General features: G+C 41.8%; 1 protein-coding gene across 1 annotated transcript in view; it reads right to left on the bottom strand.

The window, feature by feature from the left end:
* RAB3B (RAB3B, member RAS oncogene family) overlaps positions 1-19,536 on the bottom strand; it is a 68,714-nt gene that overhangs the window by 8,527 nt on the left and 40,651 nt on the right. Inside the window, exons 3-4 of the mRNA XM_036256543.1 lie at positions 8,927-9,045; positions 6,014-6,138 (exon numbers count right to left, since the gene is read on the bottom strand). Of these exons, the coding sequence (XP_036112436.1) occupies positions 6,014-6,138; positions 8,927-9,045 (244 nt within the window). The remainder of the gene's footprint in view (positions 1-6,013; positions 6,139-8,926; positions 9,046-19,536) is intronic.

The following is a 19,536-nucleotide window of genomic DNA, read 5'->3' as shown; positions in this document are numbered from 1 at the left end:
GCAGGAAAAAAACCTTCAATCTCCCATTTCTAATCTGATGCTTTTCCCATGTGTGTGTCTTTATGTACATGTTTCAAATCCACATTTTAAATGGATCTCTTCTTTTCTTGTAGGCAGAAGCATATTTACCTTTTCCTAGCTTCCCTGGGCTCTGGCCAGACCCTAAAATGCCATGTTTCCTGGAATAGGAGTCCTTGAAGCTCCTTCACCCTCCCAAAGATTCACTTTCCTCAGGGTCTTTACAGCCTGACTCATGTCCCTAGAATTTTATAGAAGACCTGTTGCTACTCACTCACAACTTCAATAAATGCTAGTTTGCTAGTTGCTAGCCATATCAATAGTTTTGGCTGAATGAGCTGAGAAAGCTAAAAAAAAAAAAAAAAGAAAGAAAATCCTGAAGAGGGATCCCATAAAGCAGAGAATGACACTGCAGCTCTCACAAGCAGACTATGGAAACTTACTTAATAGCTGGCATAGCAGAGGGATAGGACTAGGGTGGTGATGAGGAAGGCTAACCATCTTCCCTCACTGTTCCCATATCTGACCACTTCCTTGCAGAATTCTTAACATGGTCCACAAGAAGTAGGTCTCTACCTAATTCTCTACTCTTTTCTCACATGATTCTCCTGTTGATTGCTTAGTCCCTGTGACATGGCCTTCTTTCACTCTAATAAGTGTTTCAAGCTCTACCCCACATGAGGCCTATTCTTGTTGTAGAACACTCCCCTCCACCCCCACACCCTTTTGCCCTGCATACCCACCCTTTGCCTGGCCAACTTTTTCTCAGCCTTTAGTTCTCAGCTTAACTGTTACCTTCTCAGAAGATCTTGACTCACCAGTCTAAACTTAGGTCTCTCTTTTTCACTTTCTTCATAGCACTAGTAGCTTATGTTCTTTTTATCTGCTCACCATACTTTCCTTTAAGGAACCTCTATTTGAAACAGTTGTGGTGTGACTATAGGTTGTAATACTTGCCTCCCCAGCCATTGGGAGAGGAATGTGACTCACAGGTGACCAGTCATATTCTTCCCTGAGATTCATATATGGTGGCTGGGAGAGAGAGGCTCTTTTTGCAGGATTTGGGAAGATATGAATCTGGAGTTGCCATCATCCATCTTACTCCCCATGCAGAGTTTGACTACAAGTGGAGGCTGAAGGGATAAGTAAAGCTGAGAACCAGAGAGTGCAACTGAGTCCTGGGTCTAGTGGACTTGCTGGGTACATGAACTAAATGTGTGTGTGTGTGTGTGTGTGTACACATATATATATTTTAATATTTTTCTTTATTAATTTTAGAGAGGAAGGGAGAAAGAAATAGAAACATTGATGAAAGAGAACATTAATTGGCTGCCTCCTGCATGTCCCCCACTGAGGATCGGGCCCACAGCCTGGGCATGTACCCTGACTGGGAATCAAACCAGCGACTTCTTGGTGCATGGGTCAATGCTCAACCAGTGAGCCACACCGGCTGGGCTAAATGTATATATTTTTAATTAAAGCTAGTTTGATTTGGGATTTTATTATTTGTTATAACAAGAGTCTTAACTCATGCAGAACTTATCACAATTTTTAACAGCTTTGAGATATAATTCACATATCATGCAATTCACCCATTTATACCATTTGAATTATATATATTTTTGTTTAATTATTTGTTAAAGTTTCTTGGTTTCAGGACAGTAAGGATGAGGGCTGTTTTGTTCACTGTTATATCCTAAGTGCCAAAACAGAAACTGCCTGACTCAGAGTACATGCTCAAAATATATTTTTAAATGAATATCTACCATGTTATGGGTGCTTGGAATAATGGAAACAAATTAGAAGACATAACTTCAGCTACTCTTGAGATCTAGCAAGAGATATAGACATGTAAGTAAGAAAGTTCTGGTAAGCAATAGAGGAAAGCTCAGGAAGTTGAGTAGGACAGAAATGGGTTACCTTGACCTGCCCAAATCTGATCAGTTCATTAAGGCCCTCTTCAGGTGCCTCCCTAAACCTCTTACTAAGAATTAATCTCACTTCCATCTACATTTCTACATAAATTTGATAGATCTATACTGACTCCACTACTTCCTAACTGTGTAGTCTTGAGCAAATTACTTAATCTATGAACTTCATTTTCTAGAGTATTGCCCTATAGTACCTACCTTGAAGGGTTATATTGAGAATTAAATGAGATAATTAATGCAAAGTATTTCATAGAATGTTTGGCTCAATATATATCACCCATTATTACCATATTTGCCCTAGAGTGTGGTTAAGTGGTTATGCTCTGGAGCCAGACCAGTGCTTACGTTAAAAGTCTGACTCTACCTATTACTAACTGTGTGACCTTAAGCAAGTTACCCAACTTCTCTGTGCCTCAGTTTTCTCATCTGTTAAAAAAATAATAACTTGTCTAGCCATTGTAGCTCAGTGGTTGAGCGTCAACCCATGCACCAAAAGGTCGCCGGTTTGATTCCTGATCAGGACACATGCCAAGGTTGTGGGCCCGATCCCCATTGTGGGACATGCAGGAGGTGGCCAACTGATGTTCTCTCTCATCAATGCTTCTATCTCTCTCTCCTTCTCACTTCCTCTCTCTCTCTAAAAAAAAAAAAAAAAAAATCAATAAAGGAAAAAATAAATAAACAAAAACTTGGCCCTGGCAGGTTTGTTTGCTCAGTGGTTAGAGCGTCAGCCCACAAACCAAAGAGTCCCGGGTTCGATTGCAGCCAAGGGCACGTACCTCAGTAGCAGTCCATCCCCAGTCCCGGTTGGGGTCATGTGGGTGGCAACCAATCAATGTGTCTCTCTCACATTGATGTTTCTCTCTCTCCCTCCCTCTCTCCCACTCTGTCTGAAGATAAATGTAAAAATATCCTCAGGTGAGGATTAAAAATAATAATAATAATAACTTGGAGATAATAAAATTACATGTCTCAGAAGGTTCTAGGAGAATTGAATTACATGATTAATACCTTAAAACACTTATAGTATCTGGCACATGGTAAACACCTAGTAAATATTTAACCAACTTGTTTTTTAAAAATCTTAGTCATAAGGACTTGGCATGCTGGCTATATATTCTTTTCTAGTATAAAACTAACTCACCTTTTTAAAACTTAGTCTTGTTTAACTCTAAGGACTTGACATGCTGATTATATTTTTTCTAATACACACAAAAATATATACATAAAATCATTTTGCACACTTCCAGTGTTCATGGGTCTCTCTCTTTGAGAAACACTACTCTCAGCTCACACAATCTCATGATTTATGGTTGCGGGAACATGAAATGCTATTCCTTACCTTTGCTAGTGTTATTCCCCCTGTTTAGAATGTCTTGCTTCTTTTCCTCACTTGGCTGCTCCTACTTGTCTTCAAGATGCAGCTTGGGCATCATGTTCTCTGATCCCAACTGAATTAAGTGCCTCCTCTGTGCTTCCTCCTCCCCTCCCCCATATCCCTCTATCACAACACTGATCACTTGGGGTATTGTTTCTGTCCTTCACAAACCATGGAATGTACCCTATTTTACTGCACAGTACGTGGCATAGAGTAGGTACTCAGGAAGTCTTAACTGGATTGAAGTTAAATGGAATAGCCAAATACTTAACATAATAAAAATTTAATAAAAAAATATTTGTGCAGTATCTACTCAGGGCCAGGCCATATGCTAGGCACTGTGGGTACAAAGATAAACGAGACTAATTTCCTGTCCTCATGGAGCTTTGGGGAGATGGACAAGAAGACAAGTGCAATGGGGACTGTGACTGCTGCCTGTATGGGGTACATCAAGTGCGGACACAAAGAAAAGAGCTCTGGGAAGCCAGGAAAGGCTTCATGGAAGGTGTAAAGTTTAAGCTGTTTTGAAAACTGAGTAAGGGTTCACAGATAAATGAGGGTAGGGGATGGGGCACAGATGGGGCATAGCAGGTCCAGGGAGAGTGCTGGGTGTTTTCCTGGTGACAGCAGGTCGAAGACATAAAGACATAGCCTGAGATTACCTAGGTGTGGGCTTCACCACATGCTTACTGTTCTGTAAACCACAAATGGGTGGAGGCATTTTCTAGACCCTGAGAACCTCTGTGATGGTATAAGAATAGCACAATTCATGATGATCCAATCTCCCTATTTATTATTTACCTACAGTTTGCTCATTTCTATTCCAGAATACCCTGGAAAAATAGGGGAGGAGAGAAAGAAGTATAGGACCCCTCCCCCAACACACACTCATAATACATGTAATACAAATATATACAACACGCATAATACAAATATATACAACACACTGGTACATTATACAGTTTACCCACTTCCCAGCCCAAATATCTGTATTTCAGAAATTGTCAGAAAGTATAACTTTAAACTTGTTACTTCTGAAAACTTACAGCACCTAGGCTGTGATAACTACTTAGAGAGACTGACTGAAAGCCAAGCAGTATATCCATTCTTCTAGAGCAGTGGTTCTCAACCTTCCTAATGCCGCGGCCCTTTAATACAGTTCCTCATATTGTGGTGACCTCCAACCATAAAATTATTTTTGTTGCTACTTCATAACTGTAATTTTGCTACTGTTATGTCTTAGGTGACCCCTGTGAAAGGGTCATTCGACCCCCAAAGGGGTTGCGACCCACAGGTTGAGAACTGCTGTTCTAAAGGAAGAGTTCTCTAAGTCAACCTTACATTAAACCCCAATACAGAAAAGAAATGAAAAAGCTGCTATTTCAAGCAAGTATAGGCAGGAGTCCTGCTGTGGGGCCACTGAGACACACTTAAGGTACCTGAGTCTCAATGGAACACAAGAATCAAGATACTTTAACCTTGCTCCTCAGTCAGAGCATTATTGAGCTGCATACTTAAAGCCACAGTTTCATTCCTTCATACAGTAATTTTTGTTGTAAACCGTGTTTTGGTGAGGAAGGATCAGTTTACATTGAAAGAAAGTGTAAGATACAACCTATAACGTTCAGTATTATAGTTATTGTAAGGTTGTTTGATATTAAGGACACTGTCACATGCCACATAGAGTCTGCTCACAGTTTTTGTTGTTGTTTTTTCTTTATTGATTTTTAGAGAGAGAGGAAGGGAAAGGGGGAGAGAGATAGAAACATTGATGAGAGAGAACATCAATTAGCTGCCTCCTGCATGCCTCCCACTGGTGATTGGGCCCACAACCTGGGCATGTGCCCTGACCAGGAATCAAACTGGTGACCTCTTGATGCATGGATCAACGCTCAACCACTTAGCCACATCGGCCAGGCTGCTCACAGCTGCCAATGAAGAGCAGTGCTTCTCTGGAATAATGGGTTTGTATTTAACTTAAGAGTTACCTCTGAAACGGATTATATTTCCCTCTTTGCAATAGTTGCTAGGAAGCTCAAAGCCAATATTTTGGCCCAACTCTTGCACATACCCAAGAATTTACAATATACATACTTATCTCATCACTGGCTTCCTTTTATTTTCCTCCTACCCTTGATTTTCCTTTGCTCCAATTTTCTTACTTATTTTGATTTTTAAAATGTTCTATGATGACTTTTATAAAACATCTCAAATCTTTTGTGGAAGGAGCTAGTAAAAAAAGAGTTTATGATTATTTTAAATTAATTAATTAATTTTTGTTACAGATGTTTCTTCTTTTTCTCCCATTGACTTCCTCCTCCCCACTCCTGTGCCCCACTTTAAAGCATTGTTGTCTATGTCCATTGGTTATGCATATATGCATATAAGTTCTTTGGTTTATCTCTATTCCCACCTTACCCACCCCCTTCCTTTGAAGTTTGTCAGTCTGCTCCCTACTTCCATGTAAGAGTTCATAATTTTAAGTTTTACTTATATACTCAATGGAACAAAATGTAACATATAATAATGAATCACCTAGCACAAAGCTATATGTACATCACACAAATATAAAACAATGCACACAGAGCGCATATGTACATACTTCGCAAGCACAACCCTCCCAAGTCACACTTCCGTGAACACATGTACACTCACACACATGAACATACACGTGTTGTATACATACCAAGCTGCTCTGCGAGGAGCCGGCCCTTTTCAGTGGGAACAACCCTTTCTTCCTCCATGTCACACTTGTTTCCCACCAGGATAACCTGTGCATTGTCCCAGGAGTAAGTCTTGATCTGAGTAGCCCTAAAGAGTGACAGAGAGAGGACTATGTTAGTGACACCCCACCCAGGCTGTAAAGGACTCTGTGAAGCTTGAAGAAACCAATTCCTTTCCATAGGAATAGCAACACCCAGGTTACTGTTAATTAATTCAGCTGAGGACAGAGACAGACACATGTCCCTACTGGCTGTCACAGATGCTGATACCTGAGCCCTGGTTGCAAACCTCACCTAGCTCTTTGGAGCCCTCTTCTGATATATCCACCCCTCCCTCTTCTCGCTGGGTAGAGAACTCTTGCTAAAATGTCTATCTGACCATATCCTTTCTTAAAAGCTTTCTGCCTACTATTCATGCAATGAAGTCTAGATCCCTCAGTTAGGTGTTAAAGATTACTCATCTTCTGTCTCTCCAGCCTCATCACCCTTCCTCCCACTTTACAAACCTTCTCACCCATTCCCCCAAAATGCTCTCCCATGGATTTTGTCCTTGCCTGTACTGGGAATCCCTTCCCCACATTAACTCATCCTCCAAGGCTCAAGGCTCATCCCACAATTCCCTGTGGGAAGCCTTCCCCAGGCCCAGCTAGCCTCTCTCTCCTCCTCTGGGATTCATAAACCTTCTATCACATCAGCAGTGCTTTCTTTCATATACAATGATTATGAAACTTTAAAAAAATAGTTTTATGTACTTTTCAAATTTTGAAAGTGAATATGTTTTACTTCTATAATTAGAAACAAAATTTTAAAAGAGGGGACAAAATAGGATCCTTATATTGTGGAGATGTATTTTTTGTGGAAATGGGCCTAATTCTGTTTTCCAACCAACCACCAGGTAGAAACAATTACTTCCCCTTTTGATCCCCTACCCATTTACTGAGGCTATTGTTACATTTAGCTGAATTTATCTGTCCTTCCCTCCAGGGCAGGGACAGGCTTTTTCATCTTTGGGGTGCTAGCTCCACCAAGTAAACAGATCAGAGAATTTGACAGTGAATGTGTGATGAATGAATAAGCCAGCAAATGGTTAATCCTTAAGCAGATCAAAAATTATGACCCTATCCTGACATTGACCCTCAATCTAACTCAATCCTAACTACAACCTGCACCTATTATTAACCCTGCTCCTAAAGCTGATCCAACCTTTTGTTTAATGGTGAGAAGCCAATCCCTCAAAGGATGGAATTCACTCAACCACCATTTGTTGTGGGCCAACAAAGAGCTAGGTTCCAAGCTGGGCACTGCAGCTCAGATGGCAGGTGGGGGCTAACCTGGGACCAAATTTCTCAAAGGCCAGGACTTGGAAGAGAGACATACTCAGTCTTCATCCTCAAGGCAGTTAACTGGAGCTAACTCTCCATGTTTCCTCATGCAACTCTTCCTGTCATTTTCCTCCCTCCTCCCACTGTAACCACTCTCAACTCCCAGATTAGCAGCTCAGGTTATTCTTGGAGAAATTGTCACCAGGTGTTAAAGTCACTGTGTTCCTGAGGCAGAATGAACACGGACTGATGGAGAAAGAGGTCAAGACCAACAAAGAATGAGCAGTGTGGAGACACTTACAGAAGGAGCTAATCACTCCATGTGGGGAGATGGGAGGAGGAGAGAAACATCATGACTGGAGGGAAGAAGGGGAATAATAAAGGAAAAAAAGAGGAGTAAAGAGAAAGGAAGAAGAAAGAAGGAAGGCAGAGAGGAGTTGTTAAAGGGAAGAGCGAGAAAGGAGGAAGAAGAGGATGATCAAGGAGCAGAGAAGGATAACACAGACCACCATGAATGACAGACGTGCAGATGGCACCCTGGACTACTGTTTAGAACAGGGGGGTGCAGCAGGCAGTCTGCAAGGCCACTCTCAGCTCAAGGCCCCAAGACACAAACAGTGATTCACATAGTCATGGCAACTGTTCCTTGGGAAATGGGAAGTCCTCAAAGGGCAGGTGTTGGCAAAAGGGAGCAGGAGAAAAGCTTGGTACTGGGCAGCACTGCTGCTGTGTGCCCGGCATGCTCAGCTTGCCCCCTCATCCCTCATCCTTTCCACTAATTGGAGCATAGGGTCCTGGCTCCTTCCTCTCATCCATCCTTCCCCTCATGCTACCTTCTACCTGTGAGTTATGCTGCAGAAAGAAAGATTTAAGTTGCTCAGAGGTTGTACCACTGAAGAGCTGTGCTGACTTCCACAGTGAGTTGAATCTTTACGAACTTAGATCGGATGTGCTCTTGGACACCTAACTCATCTCAGGGATAAACTTTATAGGGAAGCAGTATGTGGATTCACTCACTACTATGGCCAGAATGATCTTTCTAAAACATTAATCTGAGCCTGTTGGTTCCCTGCTCAAATGTCATCATCTGTGGGATAAAATCCAAACTTCTTACCCAGAACATAAAATTCTTCATGACTTTTGCTCATTCTATCCTCTTGCCTACCTTCTCCCCTTTGCACATCTATATTTTTTCCTGGAAAATTCTTAACCATTCACCCCTCTGGCTAACTCTCATTCATCTTAAAACATGCAGCATATGTGTCAGCAACTCCAGGACACCTTCCTTGACTCCCCAAGCTGGGTCAGAGCCCTCCACTGGGTTCTGACAGCCCTGGTTACTCTCTTCATCACTGTATCTGTCACACAGTATTTTCATTGCCTGCTTACTGATCTGTCCTCTCCTCTCATCCATGAATTCCTTGAGGACAGGAGCCAATCTGATTGATTCAGATTTCTCTAGCCCACAGCACAAGGCCTACCGTGCTTTAGGTTTTCTTGAACAGTTTGGTGAATGAATGAATGAATGAATGAATGAATGAATGAATCTCATACCAATCTTGGACAGCATTGAAGGACTCCTCATTGGTGATATCATACATCAGAATGAAGCCCATGGCCCCACGGTAATAGGCTGTGGTGATAGTCCGGTATCGCTCCTGCCCAGCTGTGTCCTAGGTGGGAAAGGAAAGAGTCAGCCTCTTAGAAAGTTTGTTTTTGTTTCTAAAAAGTCCCCAGAAGAGTTACCTAATAAGAGCAACTATTATGTCTCATATATTAATCTTGGTGACTAGAATAAAATGGTTTTTAAAACCTCATTGAAATTAATAAGAATATAACTAAAAATCCCAACAGGCAAGAGGAATAAACAATTCACAAAAAAAATGTAAATGAATATTTAACAAGGTTTTATCTTAAAACATGCAGCATATATGTCAGCAACTCCAGGACATCTTCCTTGACTCCCTAAGCTGGGTCAGAGCCCTCCACTGGGTTAACAAGGTTTTAACCTTATTTTTAATTATAATTCCCATAAGTGTAATGAGATATGCAACCTCACATCTGCTCATGGGAGTTGGAATTTGATTCAATCTTTTTGGAAATCAATTTGGAAGTCTCAATAGCATTAAAAATATTTGTACTGCCCTGGTAGCTTTAGCTCAGTGGTTAGAGCATCGGCCTGTGGTCCAGAGAGACCCAGGTTCGGTTCCCGCTAAGGGCATGTACCTCGGTTGCAGTTTTTCCTGGCCCTGGTTGGGTCATGCGGGTGGCAACCACTCAATGTGTCCTTTCACATCCATCTTTCTCTCTCTCTCTCTCTCCCTCCCACTCTATCTGAACAAAAAAATGAAAAAATGTCCTCGGGTGAGGAGATACATATATATATTGCCCTGGCCGGTTTGTCTCAGTGGTGGAGTGTCGGCCCGCAGAGCAATGAGTCTCAGGTTTGATTCTGGTCAAGGGCATGTACCTCAGTTGCGGTTCGTCCCCGGCCCTGGTCAGGGTCGCATGGGGGGCAGCCCGTTGATGTGTCCCTCTCACATTGATGTTTCTCTCTCCCCTACCCTCCTACTCTGTCTGAAGATAAATGGAAAAATGTCCTCGGGTAAGGATTAAAAGAAAATTTTTTTAAATTTGTACCCTTTCACCTAGAATGTTTTCTCCTATAAACTTTTCCTACAAAATTGGAAAATCAAACAAATACCTAATCACAAAAATGTTTGTTACCACTTTATTTAAAAAGTATCATCAACCTATATATTCAGCAATAGGAGAATGACTAAAATATAAAAATTTTTATATGTTTATTTTTGTAAGAGATTGCCCACTAAATATCAGAATTGGGATTCAAAACAAATCTGTCTGACTCCTACACCTATTACAGTATACTGCCTTGGCCATGAACCATACTTTGTGTGATATAAAAATGAAACAAGCACCATCTCTGCCCTCAGGAAGCCTCAGTAAAAGTGAGGAGGTGGCTAAGACACACCAAATCAAACTGATAATTAGCAATATGTGGCAGTATGTCATCAGTACCAGATAAGTTGTACAAAGAAAATGTGTCACACAAGTCAGGTAAGAGAATCATGGTGGTTTTAGGTAGTTATGGAAGGTTTGTCAACAGAGATAGTGTACCAGTTAGGTTAGAGTGGGTTATTCAGTAACAAGCAAGCATAATAAACAAGGTTTTATTTTTTACTATTGTTACTTATCCACTAAGGGTTGCCTGGGTGCTCTGCTTTTCGTCCTCCTTATTCTAGGATCAAGACTGACAAGGCAGCTACCAGAGGGAAAGAAAGTGTGAGACTCATGTATTGACTTAAAACTTCCACTTTTCCCATTTCGCTGGCCAAAGCAAGTCACATGCCCGCACCCAAGAATGTACTATCCTATAATATGCCCAGGAGAACTGGAAATGTGATAGACAACATAATGATTCCCTCAGGTGAATTTGTACTGAGCCCAGAAGCATTGCCTGAAGATGTGCTTATTTGGCAATAGAAGGAGGACAACGGGGGCTTTTCTAAAGAATTTTCCAAGCAGAGAAGTAAAGGAAAGATATTTTGGCAGAAGAAAGTTTTTGCCAGTGAGTACCCTAGAAGAACATCTGGAATGATAGGAAATAGGAAATGGGTAGGCGATGATTAACATGATTAGATCTAAATTTTAGAAAGAACACTCTGACTGTGAGGTGGAGAATGGACTGGAAGGGAAAGGCATGGAAAGCAGAAAGGCTGGTTAGAAGATCGTTGCAGTGGTTCAGGTGAGACCTGATCAGGATTTGAACTAGAGTGGTAACAAAGGGGGTGGAATAGAACCAGATTCAAAAGGTATTTAAGAGAGCCCTGGCCAGGTAGCTCAGTTGATTAGAGTGCTGTCCCAAAACGCCAAGGCTGAGGGTTTGATCCCTGGGGCAGGGCACATAAAAGAATCAACCAATGAATGCATAAATAAGTGGAATAACAAATTGATGTTTCTCTCTCTCTCCCCCCTCTGTTTATCCCTCTCTCCCTTCATCTCTCTCTCTCTCTCTCTCTCTCTCTCTCTCTAATCAATACATTTTTTAAAAAAGAGGTACTTAAGAGGTAAATTATAGAGCATGCTGATAGATTAGATGTGAAGAGATGAGAAATGGCTCTGGCTGGTATGGCTCAGTTGGTTGTTGGTTGAGCATCACCCTGTGAACCAAAAGGCCACCAGTTTTATTCCTGGTCAGGACACATGCCCAGGTTGCAGGTTTGATCCCTGATTGGGGTGGGTGTGGAAGGCAACTGATTGATGTCTCTCTCACACGTAGATGTTTCTCTCCCCCCCCACCCCGAAATAAAAAATATATATATATTTTTTAAAACTCCTGGCCAGTTTGGCTCAGTGGTTGGAGCGTCGGCCTGCGGACCAAAGAGTCTCAGGTTTGATTCCAGCCAAGGACACGTACCTCGATTGCGGTTCATCCCCAGCCCTGGTTGGCGTCGTATGGGAGGCAACAGTTGATGTGTTTCTCTCACATGGATGTTTCTCTCTCTCTCTCCCCTGCCCTCCTTCCCTCCCACTCTATCTGAAGATAAATGGAAAGGTATCCTCGGGTGAGGATAAATAAATAAATAGATAAATAAAAGATAGTTATGTTTCTGGCAGGGCTCAGAGAAATATTCACTGTCTGCCATATCTACATAAAAGCTCTGTGGCCCTGGCCAGTTTGGCTCAGCAGTTAGAGCATCGGCCTGCAGACCATAGAGTCCCGGGTTTGGTTCCCACTAAGGGCACGTACCTCAGTTGCAGTTTGTCCCCAGCCCTGTTGGGGTTGTGTGGGTGATGGCCACTCTATGTGTCTCTCTCACATCAATGTTTCTCTCTCTCTCTCTTCTCCCTTCTCTCCCTCCAGCTCTATCTGAAGATAAATGCAAAAATGTCCTCGGGTGAGGATTTAAAAAAAGCTCCGTGGCCTAGGCTGGTTTGGCTCAGCAGTTAGAGTGTCAGCCTGCGGTCCAGAGGCTCAGTTCTCACTAAGGGCACATACCTCAGTTGCAGTTTGTCCCCGGCCCTGGTTGGGGTCATGTGGGTGGCGACCACTCCATGTGTCTCTCTCACATCGATGTTTCTCTCTCTCCCTTCCTCCCTGTCTCCCTCCTGCTCTGTCTGAAGATACATGCAAAAATGTCCTCGGGTGAGGGTAAAAAAAAAAAGCTCTGTGTGTGGACCTAGGAAACAGTGCAGTCATATTTAATCCACCCCTCCCATGCTCTTACCTCTGCTTCCCGAGCTCCTTAGAGCCAACACCACAGACAAGATTACTCAGATCCTAAATTTTGTCTTCTAGGATTTAGAATTAAGTGACTCTTCTATCCGGACTGGTGACCTAGAGGCCTGGGCAGGATATCTGAGTGACTTCACTGCCACCAGGTCTTAAGTCTTCTTACTCCACTTGCATTAGACTGTTTCTCTGTGAGGACTTCTAGTCCCCCATCTCTGCCTAGAGCCTGGCCCGGTGTCCCAGCTCTTTGACAGAAGAGTTCTGTTATTAACTGATGCCCAATTATTTGGAAATCTTGGTATGGAATAATAAATAAACTTAGACATGGAATCAGTTTGATCTCTGTAGTCCTAGTGCCTGGAACAGAGCTGGGCACACCGTAGGGATTCAAGCACCACTTGTTAAACAAAAAGGCCATATAGTTTGTTTGTTTGTTTAAATCTTTACCCAAGGATATTTTTTCCATTTATCTTCAGATAGAGTGTGGGGGCGGGGGGGAGAGAGAGAGAGAGGGAGAGAGAGAGAGAGATAGAGAGAGAAATATCAATGTGAGGGAGACATATCAACTGGTTGCCTCCCTCACAACCCTGACCAGGGGCTGGTTCTGAACTGCAACCAAGGTACATGACCCTGACCAGAATCGAACCCCCAACTCTTTGGTCCATGAGCTAATGCTCTAACTGCTGAGCCAAACCAGACAGGGCAAAGGCCATATAATTTTGATGTTAAGAGCATGATTTCTGGAGTTAGATTTCTAGGTGTGAATCCCTGTTCGACCACTTACCAACTGTGATAATGGGAGGCAGTCTCTAAAATGGCTCCTAGTGATTGCCATCTCCAGGTATTCATGCTCCTGTATAACCCTCTCCTTGGGCAATCTACCTTTTGTGGTCTTAGTTTCTTTTTCTAGAAAAATAGAAATAATAGCAATACCTCACTTCATAAAGTTATTATGAAGATTAAGAAAGTTATTATAGCCCTGGCAGATTCCGTCCCAGCCAGGGAGTTTACAGGAGGCAATCAATCAATGTTTCTCTCTCACATCAATGTTTCTCTCTCTCTCTCCCCCCTCCCTCCCTTATTCTGTCTCTAAAATCAATAAAAACATGTCCTCAGGTGAGGATTTAAAAAAAAGAAAGTTATTCTATTTTAAATGCCTGGAACAGCTTCTAGTACATAGGAAGTACCTGATGGGCATTAGTTATCAATTATTATTTCCAGAGTCAGCACCAGGAGCAGGTTCTCAAGGTCTGCCCAGCTGGAGTGAATGAGTATCATGCCATGTGTCACTCCTACCCAAGGCTGGAGTCTCAACATGAAGCTTCCTTCAAAGAGTAGAAAATGGCCAGACACAAAGGGAATGAATGAGTGTAAGAGTTGATTAGGCCTTGGTCTAACTCTCACTTTGCCATTCACCACCTGTGTGATTTTGGACAAGTTGGGTTTGTTTGTTTTTTAATCTCTCTAAGGCTCAGCTTCCTTATATCTGGACTGGAAATAATAATGCCTATTTTGTAGGGTGTTTGCAATGAATTAAGATGTTTTTAAAGTGTCTAAGTCATAATAGAAACTGAAATATGGAAATTTATCATTTTCATTATTATTTAATTTTTCTAAACCTTAATTTCCATATCGGTAAAGTGGTGATAATAAGGCCAACCATGAAATAGTTGTGTAAGGATTAAAGATAATGTATGGGTAGAGCCTGGCAGAGTGCCAGGCACACAGCAGATTTTCAATAAAGCTCATAGGAACTACTGCTGTTACTGTTAATATTGTTGATATTGTTATTTCACCTAAAGATAAACAAGGCTGAAAACAACAACAATCCAGCTGTCACAGACCTGTGCTCAATGGAAAGTAGCTCAAAGAATAGCTCCTAAACCTCCCTCCCTCTCTCTTTTATTTTAAAAAATCACTTTGATGAACATCGATTCTCTTCCCACTGATGAGAGTCAGAAATAGAACCAGAGAGGAGACAGGAAGAAGAAAGAAAGTGGCATGACTCACTGGCTACTTGAAGAAAGAGACCATGTCATCAAGAGTAATCAATTTACTTCTAAGAAACAGACATTCATTGAGTTCTTCATATGGGCAGAGCATTAAGCCAGAGAGTGGACACCAGGGTGAGCAAGCCACTGCCCTGGCCTCCAGGAGCCCCATCAATGTGGCAGACAGACACATGAGCAAGGGGGAAGGGAGCTAACATCAACTGAATACCTATCATATGCCAGCCTCTTTGGTAAGTGCTTTACATATGGATCTCATTTATTATTTGTAGTAACAAAATAAAACTGCTAGTTGAGCATTGTTATATGCCAGCCACTTTTCTTATTTAATTTTTTTAATCTTCATTCGAGGATATGATTACTGATTTTAGAGAGAGGAGAAGGGAGGCAGAGATAGAGAGAAATATTGATGTGAGAGAGAACATTAACTGGTTGCCTTCCGTACATGCTCCGACCAGAGATTGAAACTGCAACCTAGGTACATGCCCTGATTTGGAATCGAACCTGCAACCTTTCAGTATATGGGATGATTCTTCAACCAACTGAGCCAACGGCCAGGGTGAGCCCCTATTTATATATATATAAATTAATTGAAGTTCACAGAGATTAAATATATTGCTAGAGTCATGAAGTATAAGAAGCAGAGTAAGAATTCAAATTCTGTCTTTGTGAATTTTCAACATAACCTATAGCCCAGCTGACTGTGTATTCTTGACCCCCTCCAACACCCAGGGCAGGATGTAGCCCACTCCTCAGCCTCCTAGACAGGAGGTCCTCCAACCATGTCTAAGGCTTCCTGGGGCTGACAATATCCTCTGTACCAGAGTAAGGCTAGAAATCACCCACAAAGCTTAAATGGAACCATGTGTGTCTGGCACACAGTTTATATGTAACCAATATTAGTTATTCTCTTTATCTTCCATTGCATCATCAATCCAAACAGACCATTCCTTTCTTTCTGGAATTTCCTCATGGTTGCACACACATGCCACACTCATTTCTGCTCCATATTTCTGTTCATGCTACTATCTGTCACATATGCCCTCTCCCAGCTCCTTCGCCTGTCTTGACTATCAGATTGTTGAATTCTAAGGTTAAAAGGAAACATTAAAAGTTATTCAATCTATCCTCTCACTCATACTAGGAACTCCTTCCATGGCATACTTGTATTGAGTGTTTCCAATGTTGGATGCCCACCCTTGAAAGGCAGCCATTCCACTAGTGAGTAGTTTTGGTTATTAGAACTTTTGTTTTCCTTCTGTTGAGCTGAAATCTGCATGTGGTAATTCCTATCCATTGATTTAATTTTGTTCTCTGGAGACACAAAAATAAATCTAATTTTTCACTTATGTGGCAGCCCTCCAAATATTTAAATCCTACGTTTGTTTAGCTCTTAGTGTTTACAAAGTTTTTTCTTACTATCTCAGTTAATTAGAAGAGAATTTCTGTGAGAGAAGAACACATATTCCTCATTCCACAGAAGAGGCAACTAAAGCCTAAAGAAAGTGAATCATGAAAAGGGGTTTCTGACTCCAAGAAACTAGTGTTCTTTGCACAAGGCTACCTCTCTGATGTTTGAATCACCTGTAACAGGGACTTTGACAATGAACAGAATGACCACAACACTGACGAGAACTTGAAATGGTAACAACTTAAGGAGAAAGATATTTCGTACTCTGGTGAATAGTACTGCTATCTTAAAATATCTAAGGTGCCTAATGGGGTTTTCCTTCTTTCCCTTTCTTTTTTTCAAATATTCATTGGGTGCTGATTGTGCAGCAAGTGTTGGCTAGGTCCTGAAGAGTAAAGAATGGATAGGACACACTTCCTGCTTGATTCTTTGGATGGGGGTTCTGAAACCAGAAGGCTCATTCCCATAGAGCCTTCAGACTGCCTTTCCTTGAGGCAACACCCTTTGGAGCTCAGCACAACAGAGAAGCTGCCTTGACCATCCTGGCAAAGTCAAATGTTCCAATTACATGCTCTCCTTGGCACCATGTGCTTCTCCTTTGTAGCACTCATCCCCACTGTAATTTTGTATTTATTTGTGTAATTATTTGATTAAGGTCTCTCTCCCCTGCCAAACTGCAAGTGCCACAAGAACAGGATGTCTGGTTTTGCTTACTATTGTGTCTGGCACAGCACTGACACATAGGATGGGGGGAGGTTTCAATAAACACTTATTGAAAAGATGGATTTATTGGGTGTCTGCAACATTTTTAATAGAGCACACGGAATGTCAGATAGGTCATTCTAAAATCCAAATCTCATCATCTCCCTCACAGTCTAAATCCTTTCCCTGGCTTCCCACAGCCCACACAATGGGGCAAAAGCTTCTCAGTGAACATATAGACCCTTCCTGTTCCTTCTCTCTTATTCTTTCACTTAGTTCCAGCTTTGCCAAACTACGTGTGGTTTCCCAAACACACTGTTTCTTCATAGCCCTGGGTCTTATGCCGATACGCTGATCTTTGCCTAGAATCTCCTTCTCTTATATTTACAATCTATGCAAAAGTCACATCCTCTCTGAAGCTTTCTTTGCACCCCCCCCCCAAACACACACACACACACACACACACACACACACACACACACACAAAGTAACTTCCTTCTCTGCTCTTCTATGGCTTGACATTATATCACTGCACACATCACATTTATTAGTTACATTTATCTGTCTCTTCTTTCAGATTATGAGCATCTTGAGACCTAGTCTTACGTTTAGTTAAATCCCAGGCCCTCAACTATAGCACCTTGTACATAGTTGCTATAGACACTTAATAATACTGGTGAGTGAAACCCAAGGGATGACAATGTACTGAGTAGGGAAAACTCATTTAGAACCTCAGGATTGGTTGGAAAAGTGTCTGTGAAATCATACAAACCACCTCGTCTTTCTAGTTCCCTTCCATCTTATAGAAAAAAGGGGGAGGCCCAGAGCAGTGACAGACTAGGGAGGTCACTTATCTAGTAAGAGGTTATCTCTGGGGCCTCTATCCCTATATCCTTCCCTGTTATATATCTGGTCGCCCCAGCCAGACACCTCTCTCCCCCTATGCAATTCACTCCCTCCAGGTCAGATGGGGGGATAAGGACGATGAACACTCAGGAGGCAGGTAATGAGAACTTCCAGGCTAGCTCTCCCCACACCCACCATCTAACCCACAACTTTTCAGGGAGATTCAGTGGAGCCAGGGAGAAGCAGAGGACTGAGAAATGGAGAGCACGATCCCTTGGAGCTGGCTTGGTGTTATACCCATCTACCCTCAGTAGTAGAGACCATACGATAAAGTACCCTATATAGTTCACAAGCATTTTTGCTGCATCATCTCACTGCATCCAAACAATGACCCTGTGATGCAGATGTTTTATAGCCAGAAGAAACCAATCATCTTAGAGCTCACTAAGTCTGACAGCTTATTTTGCAGGTAGGAAAACAGACCCAAAAAGGTAAAGTGACTTTCCCAAGGTCACATAGCTACTTACTGTCCAGCTGGGCTGAGACTCCAATCCAAATATTCTGACTCTACATCCAGTGTTCTTTCCAGTATACCATATATTATTGTCGCTATTCATTTATAGGTGAGAAAACTGAAATTCAAGGGCACAGAGCTAGTGATTGGTAGATCCTTGAAGGCACAGGGCAGGAAAGAATTCAGTGGAATCCAGGACAGGGGATTATAAAGCACTCTCTGCCCAGTTATCCTATCCAACTCTTAAGGTCTAAATCAGAGGGCACCTATTCTGGGAAGTTGTTTAGAATCCAGCATTGAAATTCATCATTATTCCTTCCAGGCTTCCATAAAATGTACTTGGGCCTTTATTTTAGCAACAATGGAGCACAGAATTTTAGAGCTAGAAGTCCCTTGTGAGAGTACTCAATTCCACAAACATTTACAAAACCTATGCTATGCCAGTGAAAAAGACCCATGTGATCCCTGTCCTCAGAATTTTTAGTTTATCGAGAAGTTGCCTCACATGTGACAAATCCTATAACAGATATATACAGGGTCAATGCCCTCATTTTACAGAAGGGAAACCAAGGCCCAGAAAGATGAGTGCCCTGTATTCTTATTTTTGGCATTGGTCTCTCATACAAAACCCTCAAAAACTCAAAATTCAAAATCTCTCACAGATAGGACAATTGATTTCCACTAAGATATAGCACTACACTTTACTTCAAGTAGATAAACAAACAGTCATAGGACTTCCTTTCATTGCTCCTCAATGTATTTGGCATATCTTAGGTGTTCAATATTTATTTTTTGAGTGTATGGACCATTGCATTTATATCAGGGATTTGTTTCCACTCCCATCTATGTCTCCTCATTTAGACTGTGGGTTAGGAACTGTGTCTTTGATTTCTGAACCATCATGATTTCTGAACCATCAACAATGTCTAGCACCTGGAAAGTATTTTTAAAATATTGAATGAACAAAGGAATGGATGAAGAAATGAATGAATGAACAAACGAACAAACAATGAGAGAAGGATGGATGATGTAATCTCTCTGTTGCTCTAAATAACAAGGATGACATCCCCAAACATACACACTCTTCTTCAGGAAACTTCTCCTTTCCTCAGCTTCTGTGAGACCTTGCTTCATCAGTTCTTTCCCCTCATCTTCTGCTCCTGCTTTGTCTCTCACACAGGTTCTTTATCTTCCCCTGGGTTCCTCACTTCCAAGTTTCAGATAGAAATTTCCAAATGTCTGCTTGACATCTCAACTTAGTCTAAATGCCTCTGACATGTACATAATTGCTATTAATTATAACCTATTTCTTGTATCTTCTCCAGCTTAAAGTCCCTCATCGGTACCCAGCACAGATCTGGACACATAGCAAGTATTTTAAAGATACCTGCTGAGTGAACCATCACCCATACACTTCAGTGTTTTGGC

This window comes from Molossus molossus, unplaced genomic scaffold (assembly GCF_014108415.1).
Source record: "Molossus molossus isolate mMolMol1 unplaced genomic scaffold, mMolMol1.p scaffold_m16_p_12, whole genome shotgun sequence".
Lineage (NCBI taxonomy): Eukaryota > Metazoa > Chordata > Mammalia > Chiroptera > Molossidae > Molossus > Molossus molossus.
Note: the sequence above shows the minus strand (reverse complement) of the source record. Positions and strands in the feature narration are given on the sequence as shown.